Raw genomic sequence first — 12,998 nt, 5'->3', positions numbered from 1 at the left:
TCACGGCCTACACAGTCCCCTCGATATTCCCGAGACCTACCGCCCAGAGTGGCGTCGCGAATCTAGTGACGACATCAGCGATAACATCAGCAAGCTACTTTCCAGTCTGAGGTTGGTGAACGATCCTGTGGAAGAAACTCGTCGCCGCCCAAGCACGCAAGACCAGCACGATGAAGCGAGTTGGATTGATGAGCGCGCTCATCCGAAGTACTATACTCATCTGCGTCAGACACATGGTATGCAAAAACATGTTCATTTTAGCGATGATCTGTGTAATTTGATTTCTAGTTCTTTTGCCTGTCAACAGCATGCTAACAAAGGGCATACAGCTTACGAACCTTCAGATGAACACTCGCCCGGGAGCCGAGAGAGCCAGCGACGCCATCGTGCTCGCCATGGTAAAGTGCCAGGCACTTATCCATCCTCCGAGAGCGACTCAGGCTCGGTAGTCTTCTCTGGATCCCGTCATAAATCAGGCGCCACCTCCCACAGCTCAAGATCTCGGAACTCAAGGGGCCGCGGTGGAGTCTCTTCCAAAGACCGCCGCTCGAATAGACAATGGGGTGGTACGGAGAATGGAAAAGGCGGCTTGCAAGGTGATCCCTGGGAGATTGATGACGACCACGTCTCGTCTAAAGAGAGCCATGCGGGTGGAAAATGGGGTAGCACCGGAAATGGCGGAGGTCAGTCGAAAGATGATCTCTGGGAGGCCGACGTCGACGACGTCTCGACCAAAAATCGCCGTGCAAGTGCGAAATGGGGCAGCAGTAGAAAAGGCGAATCAAACAATGATCCCTGGGAAGCCGCCGACGACCAGGACTCTTGGACCTCTGAAACTACTGTCAAAGCATCAGGACAAAAGTCGGGACGATCTCGCCGCAAGTCCCGAGATGATTCAGACTTAAAGCATATCATGAATGAGCTGAAGGCGCTCAAGAAGCTGACAAAGGAGAAAGATCCGAAGTTCAAGGAAGTGTCCTGGAGCCCATCGACATCCAGACGTACCAGCCGCCGAACGAGCCGGGCTACGATCAAAGAGACCAGTGACGACGATGATACATGGGGTGTAGACAAGACTGAAGAAGAGGACAAGGTGGATAAGACGGTAGAACTGCAGTCAAGCATCCAGCTGCTCATGAAGCAACTCGAGGAGCTCGGCCAGGGCACCAGCAAGAGTGAGAAGAGTAAGAAGGACGGCTGGGGTGCCGAAGAAGTCAGTGAACCTTGGGGCGAAGCCGGAGAAAAAAAAGACGATGATAATAAATCGGACACGAGCTGGGGTAACAAGAAAACTTCGGGTTGGGGAGACGACACCTCGAAGGAGAAAGATGACGCCTCTGTGGACCAAGGATGGGGTTCCGGGAAGACAGCCGATGCCGATGACTCCTGGGGAGGCAGCAGCAAGAAAGATAAGAAGAAAAAAGAAGATGCCGATCCTTGGAGTAGCGGAGGAGACAAGGGTGGGGGGGCCGGGTGGGGAGCTGGAAACGATGATACCCAGAAAGAAAGCGGAGGAGACACTGATGGATGGGGCACCCAAGAAACCCAACCTGAAGAAGACAAGAACGATGATGGATGGGCTACCGGCGGAGATGATCAAGCGAAGAACGATGATGATGGCTGGGGGTCAAACGACAAGCAGGAGAACGACGATAATGGTTGGGGTTCGACCGAAAATCAAGATTCGAAAGAGGACGACACAAATAATGATGGGGATGGATGGGGAGGGGGCGGAAACGACCAAGATGCCAACACGGGCTGGGGAAACGAAGATGAAAAGACAGGTTCGGCCAATGGGGACAAACCCGAGAGCAATAGTGGAGGATGGGGCAACGACGCCGGTAATGCTGGCTGGGGCAATGAGGACAATAACGACAAGCCAGCGTCTCAGGCCGGTGACGCATGGGGCACGGGAGACAACGACAATAAATCGACCTCCCGAAAGAGTGACTCCAAGTCCTCACACAAATCCTCCCACGACTCATCGAACCACAAACCTTCTACGTACCTTCCGCCTCCATCGACAGCCCCTCGGTCGTACTGGTCCACCTGGAACGACAAGAAGCCCACTCTTCGTGACGATTTCTCCGACACCTTCTCCGACATATCGGCTAGAGCACCCAAAGCGAAGCAAGTCTATCTTGAACCCGAAGAGCCTCTCCTTAGGATCCCCTCTTCGCACGCAAAGAAGGAGGCCCTAGACCACCAAGTCCGCGCCGGCAAGGGCTCAGATTATCACCACCGTATCGGCAGACCAGAGTACATGGACTCGCTCGAGAAACCCTACGCCGTCTTCCGCTTCAAGTACCGCTCTCGAGACGCGCTGAAGAAAATCCTCGGCAAAGACGTGCTGGATAACGACCTAGATGAGATGATGGTGGAGACGCAGAACGAAGACGACCTTCGAGACAAGCTGCTCAATATGAGCAAAGAGGAGATGGTTGAGGCGATGCTGAGACTGCGGTCTAGTAGTGGCGCGACGAAGCGGAGCGAGCGCTCGGGGAAGAAGTCCGAGGGCAACAAGTCGCGTTCGCACCATTCCGGGTCACAAAAGGCGGCTTCGGTGGCTGATTGGGGCAAGAATGACGATAAGGGAGACGCTGGGAATGGCGGTGGTTGGGGCAATGACGCTCCGGCTGAAACAGGTGGAGGATGGGGATCGCAGTCTCAGAAGGGCTCTGCAAAGGAGTCAGCGAAGAAGAGCAACGACAAGAACGGCTGGGGAGGCTCGGCGGAGGGGTCGGCGAAGAAGAATGACACCAACAACGGATGGGGCGGTTCGGTGAAGAATGATGACAATAACAACGACAATTGGGAGAGTGGAGCTGGCGGTGGCGGCTGGAGCAGTGGCGCTCCTGCACCAAAGGGTGGTTGGTGAATGGTCTTTGGGACGAGGCGGGCTTCTTTTCTTCTACTTGTATTAATGTTTGGTTCTTTTCTTTGGTTCTGGCATTTGGGATGAGCTACGGCTTCCTCTTCACTCTCCTCTCGGGCCTTAAACTGCTCTCTTTTGCTCTTTGGCCCTTTCCGTGGACTACAATAAATAGACAAATTGGAAGAATTTCCCCCAAAAACACCAAATTACACAGTAGTAGATCATAACGTCGTGAACATGGACATACCACTGCTCGGGCTCCACTCTTGCTCGCTCGACACCACTGTCAGGACTGGCCCAGCAAGCAGACAGCCATTCAGTCAAGAGACAACCTCATTTGCAACCGCATCTGACCTCAACATCGTGTTGATCTGCTTGATGAATCAAATGGGATCATGGTCGTGAATGGAACGCTAATGATATTGCGTTTGGGTACAAAGGAAATGGTGTGAGACTCCACTGCGTGATATCATACTTGGATTTCGTGAATGTCAAAGCCTTGAGGCTGTGAATCTACCCGCTGATTCGAAGTACTGGTGGCCCCAAGTTGAAAGGCAGGGATATTGCGGTTGGGGTATGTAGGAAATAGCGTGAGACGCTCCTAGGGCATCGAAGACTCAGCTGGGGTGAATGTCAAGTTCCCGAGCGTCTAATTCGCATATCCAGTGAGAATCTTACGGGATGCCACCGAAGCACTTTGAAGCCATTTCACAGGAGACAAACCAAACAAAAAGTTGGCATGATAATGGAGTTCCATACTTCTAGTCAGAAGGATAAGAATGCAAATCGCTTACCTGTCGCTGCGCCACCACTCATGCTTGGCGAGGCTGGGAGGGCCATCCTAGACGTTCAAGCTGACCAAGTACAAGGGGGTAACCTGAGCGGGCTGCTCGCCCTCCTTGTCAGTTTTGGGGGCATTATAGTAATATCCTAGGAAAATTGTGCGGGTACGACTATAATGCCCCTAAAACTGACAAGGAGGGCGAGCAGCCCGCTCAGGTTACCCCCTTGTACAGCAAGCTTAGAACGAAAGATACGAGCCCAAGTTGGCCCCCAAAGTGGTTCCAAACGACGCAATGCGCAGCACCGTACGGCACAGTTCGGAATATGGGGGGGGGAGGGCGGAGCAACGCCTTCAGTCTTAACATCCCCAAACTCACCATTTCTGCCAGTATCGCACATGAGCTCACCTTCAGAACTACCTTATCTAACCCGTTTTGTGCTCGATATCTTGAGCAGGCTGCGGCGGCGTGCATTATTTGCTTGCTTGCATCCAAGATGATATCCGTACCACTCGTCGCCCTAATAGTACTCTTCCTCGCCGTATCCGTAAGCAACGCGCGCCCACCCCTCCAAATCCCCATCCGCGAAACATGGCACCCGCACGCCGGCACCACCGAGAGGCGCCCTTCAAACCTCCCTTGCGTGCAAGTCCACTGCTCTGCCTCACAAGGGCCACCGGGAGTCCGGGAGTTCAGAAGCACGATGGACGTCCAAGTCTACATAGACGGCCACTACACCTTCCTCCTGCACGGCGAGAAGAACGCGCACCACGCAACGCGATGGAACTGGCACGGTCTTCTTGACAAGAGCGGCGCGACGTGGGATTTCCAGATGAGCGGCTTCTGCGGAGATGCGCAGTATCGCAGGATCAACGTTCCTGCGAACAGCGATGTGGATGAGTTTCGAAAGACGGAAAGGCTTTATAGCCTCACTACCGTCCGCAGTCATCAGGAGGTGGATTGGGATTGCCTTGACAGCGGGAATGATGTGCTAAAGTGCTCGCTCTGGGAAACGGTTCACGAGAACAAGGATTCGAATTGCGCAGCGCGTCCTACGCCGAGGCTTTGTTTCTATCGGCCGGAGTGTGATAATCATCAGGGTGGATCTGAGAAGTTTGTGTCAGGGACAACCGGTCCATGAGAGAGAGACTGGACCTGTGCCTGAGCAGATTCGTGGGGACCGCGAATGGTGAAGCTATTCGAAAGCGTTTATATGATGTTAGTGCCGGCGTCGGAGTAAGTGAAACGTTGGAACTGATTGAGTATTGCGAATAAGATCGCCGATGCCCACGGATGTATTTCTTGACTCCTCTCTTGCTCTTGTTTTATATACCCATAATTAGATTTTAGCCACTAGTATCAAGTGAAAACCGCGTAAATTGTTTCCACATAGCAGTCTCCTTTAAGTAGTGTAGCACGTGATATAGTGTCCTGGAATTATAGCTCACCTTCAGAATGCGGCGTCGAAAGAGCTTGGTGCAGGTGAGGCGCGCGGGTTACACGTGATGGCGAGCGTTTGTTATGATCTCAGGTTTTCAGGGTCCAACCTTAAATGATACCTAATATACCTATAATTTTTGGTCGCCATTCAACTAACCAACAGAGAAACGTAGCCACTCAGCGATCCCGTAAAAAATTGCGACTCTACAGTGTAGTAGCGCAGCGGTAGCTGGGTGGTTACGTTTTGCCATTTTGTTTTTGCCGCCAAGAAGTTCGATTCCCGCTGGGACTATGGCGTTTGCATTTTTTGCACTTTTAATTCCTCTTGCTGAGATCGAGCCCGGGCTCCACAACAAGGACAAGAGACGTCGTTGACTACCCTAGGACGATTCCGTCGGACTAGCTTCTCGCACAGATACAACAAAGCCCGGACAATGCCAGATTCAGACGCTCCCGTCGCCCTTGAAGCTGGTGGCGTTGAGCAAGGATACTGCAGCCTCTGGTTCGGCTCTCGGGAACTGAGAAACCCGTCCCACATCTATTACCCCGAATATCCCCTACATAGGTTAGTAGCATACGAGAACAGCAGTAGCATGTTTAGGTACTTGAACCTGGCTGAGGCACTAGGTGTAGTCGTTCCAATAGCAAAAGCATGAAACGACTTACAATTCGGATTAGAAAAAACAAAGCTGGAAGATATAGAAAGTTGCCTATTGAAATCATGAAACTTCCAGAAAAGAAAATGAGAATATATTGATGATATTTGATAGTGAGATGACGCACCACATACTCACAATACTGTTGGGCCCGCATCCCCGCATCCTGAGATTAAGCCTGGTAAGCCATGAAGCGCAAAGCATCAAACCAGAGAAGAAACGACGCACTTGGTAGGCTTGCGGTTTTGACTTTTACTCATACCTACGTTCAGTTGAACAGCCGCACTTCGACTGATAAGCCTGCTTTACCGTTCTTGCAGAATGACAGCCTTGCAATGCCTTGGCCAGTCCCATGGCCGGAGCTTCCCTACCCATCCACGAGTGAGCGTAGCTCTCGAAAGCACTGTTCCACAACTTCTGCAATGCCGCTGCAACCCCGGCAGGCGGCCTTTGACAGATCGATACGCCGGAGTCCTGGATGAAGATGAGAAGGCGATTCCTGGGTTGTATGGTGCTGGCAACACGACGGCATCGGTGATGGAACACAGATATACAGATCCGGGGTGGACTCTGGGTCCAGCCCTCACGTTCGCGTACATCGCCATGGATCACATACCTCGCAAAGCAAGGCGGAATCGTGAAAGACGTGTTGACAAGTTCTGAGTAGGAATCATTGAGTTTGCTGATGGATGCGAAGAGAGTTGATAGAATCCCTGGGTGACGAGATAGGACGGAATCGCGCTAGGGATGCTTATTAAGCAATCCTATATTCGACCTCTGAGGTTCTTCTCCATCGCATCTGCACCTCACTAGAGTAATCTTATGTTTACATGTATAGGTCATCTTTTCGTGTTCTTTCCAGTCGTTAATCTACTACTCGGCAGTCAGATTCCGCTTTAGGAGGCCTCTCAATATTCCCCACGCGGTAATGATCATTTCCCACCAGCTCCTTAAATCTGCGGCCTTTTTTTATGCTGCATTTTGAACGAGAATAAGAATGCTACGTACGAGAAGTTCGGAGGAGTACTACTTCATAAACGCACCATATATATCAGGGTTTGCTGGAATCATATCTACCGTAGCCTAGATATCAAGCTACGGTTGCTCGTCATGCTTCATCGTTTCGACAGATATCTCGCGACCTCTTCCTACATCCGTGCAGTAAGCACCCGTTTTAGTAAATAATCTTGTCAGACTTCACGTGCAGAGAGGCTGGTTTCTTGGCGATGTGGATTAGGTTAGCGCGAGCTGGGTTCGACGTCTGTTAAGGAGAGAAAGGTGGACAGCTGCATGGCTGAGTTTTCTCGTCATGGAGATAGGTCAGTGGATCGAAACCTCTTCGATCTCTCATGTTATGGAGTAGCGTGAGCAGTCCTGAGCTCAAAGCACCCAACAGCGTAACCGATGCCCCAGAGAGGACTAGCTGGCAGTAAAGCAGAACCGTACAACACAAGCATGGAGGGGTGGTGGTGGGTGCATCAAACCGTTTCACAGTCGACGACAATGGAGAAGTTGGTGCGGCTTGTTGAACTACGACGATACCCACCATCTACGAACCCTAACACCACCCGTCAACCTCATCTTCAGACAACGTCCATCCTCAGAACACCCACCCATCATAGCCCGACCACCTTCGCTGGCCACCGATACAGCTCATCACTACTACCTACCCCTCTCTTCCTCCAACTTCTCCATGTTGGCAATGGCATGTGTGTTGATCCCACCCCCAAGTCCACTCCTCCATGGGGGGGAAAGCGGCAGAGTGTTGATCAGCAAAACCTCCCCTCCTCCCAGCACCATGTTGCTGTTCAGATGGCTCTTTGGCAGCATTAGCCATATCCCAACTCAGTTCTGAGGCACTGCTGGACCATAGAATACTACGTCCTCATCGAATTGATCCAACCCCCTTCGCATGCCCATGGCGGACTCGAAGTTGCAAAGGTGGCCGTGAGTTTTACAGCAGGAAACGAGAAAATTCGCGGGTTAGTCAGCGGCACGTGAGTTGTCACGAGGTTCTTAGGTTCAGGAAAGAGGGGGGAAGGGTTTGATAGTGTGTTGAAGAGAGAGAGGGGAACCGAATGTCCGCTTGGCGCGAGTGACGCTGTCATCGGTGTGAACGACTTTCTTTCCGATGCGGGCGAGTCTCCTTACAACGGTGCATGACCCTCTTTCCGACGTGCAGCACGCATTACCAGTTGACCCAGTGCAAACATCCTCCAAGTGGCATCATCGCTGGGACTAAATCACGAATCCAACAGTCCGTCTCCGACGCGTCGACATAGAGACGAAAATATATAAATGAAACATATTTGTAGATTCTGAGACACAGCGCGAGATAAGAGAAATGAGCTATGTTTCAAGTTATGACGTCTAGATGTGCGTCTCGAGTGGAAGTTTGCCTTCACCGGTCGGCTCGCACGGGGATTAGTCCGTCAATGAGCAGGTTCCAAGAGTACGGAGGGTTCAATGGAAGAAGCTATTACGGTAGCGAAGAGGGCGGTGAAGGATTCCTTAATATGGTATGACGGCTGAGCAGGTTTAGCGATGAGGGATATGGTAGCGGGAGTGACGGACGGACGTCAGATACTCGGGTGGGGAAGGAGGTTAGTTCCTTGACGGCGTCACGTAATGAGGGTTGAGAAGTTTCTTAGGTTGTGAACGGTTCGATTCCAAACGATGCCTTGGTAGCGAGTTGGCTGGACGTGTCATCAACCATCGAAGTGGGAGTGCGGGGAAGAACAGACGCCGAAATGGGATGTTTCGGATGTTGAGATTGCAGGAGCCGTACCAAAGTTTGATTGAGGGGTTATGCTACCAGATATGTTGACAGAGAGTCATTATCACATGAGATCAGTTTAGTGTACCATTTCGATGGAAATAGAACTTGCTCATTGAGGTAGGTTCTTGTTCCTGAGCACCATGATGAACGATGCGGGTAAGCATGGTGCAACTCCTTGCAATTCTAGCGTCCTACTTGGCGGCTCACAAAAACACCTCATGGCTCTAGTGCGAGTCTTGAGATAAGGAAGCTAAGGAAGGTGAAACATCCGGGGTACATCGAACGGGTGTCTAGAATCTGGCGACGGACAGTCCCGCGGGTTAGGCTTCCCTGAGTGGGGACTAGTAAACCATATTGCTCCATTTAAAGATGCGCGCGTTATGGCGTGGGAATTCGCACTGAGCCATGGTTGAAAGCCTTACTAGACAGAAGAAAAGGTGGGCTGGCGATCACACCATCCAAGGAACTTCGCACCCACCTGCCAGATTGATCAGTAGAACGTTATCTCGACAACAAAGACGCGGAGACCGCCAGGCCGAGTCGAAAAGATTTCGACGTCAAATATCCACAGTTTTTGCTGCAATCAAGCGAAACAGACCCGACTAGGGGACAGAAGAAAAAGACGTTTTTAGCGGGGCAAGCCGTGACGGATTGCCCTTTGTAAGCACGTGGCAGTCGTTGGTGGGATAGATAACGAGAGTGGATTTATGGGGTCAAAAATAGTATTCTTTGTTCGCGGTGATCTCAGTGGCTTGATACGTGACTTTCGCCCTTGGTGTTGTGGTTACCAGAGAGAAACTCATTGCCACTGCGGCAAGAACTTGTAGGGTCTAATGGCTTGGTATCGCAGTTGGTGGAAAGTCTAGAGCCTTGAACTCATCACGACCTCTATACGCTGGCAAATCGACGATCGTGTTCTTCGAGGTTTGAAGCCATGGCTGCGAGAACAGACTAGTTGACTGAAGATCATGCAGTGGAACGTTGGATGGACATGTTCCCAGAAGCCAGTTACATAACAGAGAAGGCAAGTACGGAGTAGTCCCCGCCGCGGAAGAAAGACAATATAATCTTCGTACGGAGCTGGAAGGTGAAATGCTTTGTCCGGCTTCCGCGAAAGGCAATATTCCGCGTGACGCTGTGCTATGCAATCATGTGCGACGATCCTTGATGTTGAAAGCGATAATTCGCAGGCTCTCTATCGATCTCGATGTCTTGCAGTCGGACCATGTTGGAGATTTGAGGAGACATGGAGCTTCACATGGTAGAACTGAAGGTCAAAGCGGGGTCTGCGAGTGCCCCAGGGAACGATGTCAAGGAGCCGAGCAACGGAAGAACTGGGATCGTCTGCGAGCGCGGGATGTGGGATAGATGTGGAAGAAAGACAGCAAACGAGGAGGGGGTTAGATGTGTTGCTGGGTTGGAGTGGCTCACTATCAATCTGAAGATTCTGCACGACATACGTACGTGCATTGCAGAAGTGTTGCGACCCATGTCTCCGTCGGACTCGGCACCCTGGTAGATGATTGGGTTTCGAGTTGTTGTTGTAAACTGATACACATAGTAGACGTATTGAAGTGATGCAGGGAATAGGGACATGTAAATTCAGTACTAGATAGCCCATGTGCGTATAGATTTAGCAGCAGGACGGCCGGTCCAAACGAATCCTCGAGGATCTTCCCGAAGAGTACTGCCTATGATGTTGGGCTGATGGCGCAAAGGAGGAGGCTTGCATGTCGTCCTAGCAACTAGCCCTAGCAAATGGCCGGCGTCATATGCCATCCCCGCTCTAAACGAGCTCGCCGTGAACATTTTCAGGTTTCCAAGCCCCTTTCTACGTAGGCGGCCAGCAGCAATGAACCTGAGTGGAGAGCGCGCGTCTTCCATCACAGAAATTGCGTTGCAAACTCACCTGGCAACGTTCTGTACGCGCAATGGAGATCGGTAACTCCGGATTACTGCCTGGAGATGCAGCAAAAACTGTAAATGTCGTGACGGCGGCAGGATACGAGGTTTCGCGGCTTACTGCAACGGGGAAAACGCCTGCTGCTTCTCACTGTCCGCAAACTCTATCGATGGGGGCACCGCGGCGGCGATATTGTATCGGGAAATCTAGGAGCTCGGAGGGGAACGGGAGAATTTGCGGCGCAAATACCAGGTCCCATCACTAAAGACTTCGGACGGAAGCAAGGGAGAGGCGTGGCGGTAGCAGCGGGCCGGAGAAGCTACTCCAGATTGTCGTGATGGATGCAAATGCCAACTCGTAAGCCTGGCGGGGAAGTGGGAAACCATGGCGGCGGCCAGGCTCGGTACACCACGACGCCAGCCCTGCGAGAGTCGGTGAGGGCACGGCAGGCCAATTGGGGGGAAGCCCTTTGTCACACCAGCCTCAATGGCGGGATTGGACGGTTTCGGCTGCAGTGTCGATGCAGAGCCCCCACTGCGCTGCAAGCCACGCACACTTTAAAGTCTGGAGGGCAGCATGGGGTATGCTGGGCCGTTGGGCGGCCTGCTTGCGGCAAGAGCTGCAAGCAAAACAAACGACGTCCTATCGTCTAAAACGCCCTCGCCGCGACGCCCACACAGGCAAGCCGGAGGATTCCAGCAGCACCACGGCCGGGACGCGTTCGTCAACGTCGGTTATGGTTGCAGGCTGGTCAGGGAGGGCTGGAAGAGTGGTTCCCCGCCAGCGCCGCGCCAAGAGCTCATGGCAGCTGCATGCCGCAACACCAGCGCCTCCTCCGGCTGCCGGTTGCGGAGCTAGGCTATCGCCAACCTCGTCGCATGCCGGAGCGGTGCCCTCCTGGTGGCCTCTTGGAAGAGCCGCTGTGCAACGGCCTGCGTGTGGCGACGTGGAAATGCCCGACATAATGCCTAAGCACCCAGCCGAGCGAGCGCCAGGCCTCCAATGCACGCTCTACCCAGACATGGACGCGGAAGGTGACGGACGGTCCACGCGTGCACACCTCGTAGTGCTGATGCCTGTGCCGCTGGAGCAGTCAGTCGTCCAGACATCGGATGTGTGAAAATGGCTCGATGAACCGCTACGCTACCGCCAGGTTGCCAAGACGGCACCAATCGACAGAGCTGAGCACGTCGTCGGCATTGTGGATCCAAAGAACGAGTCTGACTTGCCTGGCTTTGTATGGGCACGAGTGAGGGGTAGGGTAGCGCTGCTGGGCTTGGATATGCGGATGTTATCATGGTGTTTTGCTGCAAGTGCATCAAACACAGACGGGGATCTCGTCGCCCACAACAGGGAACACAGGGTGAAAACAGGATATCCATGGGCGGCAGCGAGCGCGGCGAGAACCTATTTGAGTAGCGCTGTCTGGTGTGGAGTCGCCGCTGCGGGCGAGTGAAGCTGAATCCTTCCGCTGTCCTCGTCGTCTCGCCCAGGAGTTGTCTAGAAGATGCCTACGAGCTGTCTAGTCGGCCTCAATTGGGCGTGTTAGGGCAGAGGCAGGGCTCCAAACAGAATGGCCGTACGGGCAGTGCTGTTCCCTTCGTCAAAGGCGCTGCTGGCACGGAACGGGTGCATGGTGTTGAGTCGTCAGATGGAGGGCGGGCGGGTCGATGCAGGCGTCAGGCCAGGCCGATCAGCCGTGGGTGGCATGGAGGCGGCGGCTTATCGGGACTGCTATCTGGTGAATTGCCAGGCCATGCAGATGCGCAGCCGGGGGGGCCATGGCGACGTTGTCTGGGTGTGTGCTGCCATTGTGCCATGGCCTGGTGTGGCATCCATCGTCCTGAGGCACACGAAAACAGAGCACCGTGGGACTGAATATGGATGGGGCGAATCCGCAGCCGGAACGCGGCAGGAGCTCGTCGCAACGCTCAACCCGCCGCGGCGGGATCGCCCTGTGATTTGGTCGATGCTCAGCAGCGGCATTCTTCGCCGTGTCCAGGGCCTCAAAGGCCTAAGAGGGCCGTTCTGAGGCCTTGAGCGCCGGCTGATCATCCCGCGATTCTCCTGCCTCTCGTCCTGTCGAACACCAGGCCTGCGCCTCCGTGCATTCACAAACTCTACGCCGCCGCCTGTGGCCCAATTGCGTCTCTCGAGTCCAGCCTCCGCTCCGGCCGCCCAAGGCTACCAGCGTACCAGCGTCTCAGCGTCGCAGTGCTCGCGCGACTGGCAGCCCCGCATCTGGGGGTGGCCGTTGCTCGCGACTCCACCTCAAATTCTTCTAGATCGCGCACAAGCTTTGCGGTCTGAGCGCCATCCTCGTGCTCTATCGCGCCCTTCTTCCCCACGCCCACGGCCCTGATCACCCTGCCCATCCCTCGACGCCACAACCCTCCGCCGTCTCTCCTCCACCTTCGCCCACATCACAAATCAACACGCCCGCCTCACCTCGCCACCCCACGACTCTTCGGACATCACCACCACTTCACTGCCAGTCTCTTCAGACACCGCGGAACGCATGTGGAGCGTGGTCCAACCAGCAGTGGGAACTACAGCGGAGGAG

General features: G+C 53.6%; 3 protein-coding genes across 3 annotated transcripts; 1 reads left to right on the top strand and 2 right to left on the bottom strand.

Moving 5' to 3' along the window:
- Positions 1-5,540: 5,540 nt before the first annotated feature.
- On the bottom strand, positions 5,541-6,596 carry BDZ99DRAFT_478078 (uncharacterized protein; the record flags this gene model as incomplete). The annotated part of the gene is made up of 4 exons (XM_033722147.1): positions 5,541-5,654; positions 5,764-5,786; positions 6,020-6,494; positions 6,564-6,596. 4 exons carry the CDS (start codon positions 6,594-6,596, stop codon positions 5,541-5,543), a joined length of 645 nt encoding a protein of 214 aa, XP_033575570.1.
- A 4,481-nt stretch (positions 6,597-11,077) lies between these two features.
- On the bottom strand, positions 11,078-11,398 carry BDZ99DRAFT_478077 (uncharacterized protein; the record flags this gene model as incomplete). Its single annotated transcript, XM_033722146.1, has 1 exon — positions 11,078-11,398. The coding sequence occupies one exon, from the start codon at positions 11,396-11,398 to the stop codon at positions 11,078-11,080; it is 321 nt and encodes a 106-aa protein (XP_033575569.1).
- Positions 11,399-12,008: 610 nt separating this feature from the next.
- On the top strand, positions 12,009-12,467 carry BDZ99DRAFT_522141 (uncharacterized protein; the record flags this gene model as incomplete). The annotated part of the gene is made up of 1 exon (XM_033725684.1): positions 12,009-12,467. The coding sequence occupies one exon, from the start codon at positions 12,009-12,011 to the stop codon at positions 12,465-12,467; it is 459 nt and encodes a 152-aa protein (XP_033575568.1).
- Positions 12,468-12,998: the final 531 nt, after the last annotated feature.

Source organism: Mytilinidion resinicola, assembly GCF_010093595.1.
Source record: "Mytilinidion resinicola strain CBS 304.34 unplaced genomic scaffold BDZ99scaffold_12, whole genome shotgun sequence".
Taxonomy (NCBI): Eukaryota; Fungi; Ascomycota; class Dothideomycetes; order Mytilinidiales; family Mytilinidiaceae; genus Mytilinidion; species Mytilinidion resinicola.
The sequence above is the reverse complement of the archived record's forward strand: the minus strand, read 5'-3'. Positions and strand labels throughout refer to the sequence as shown.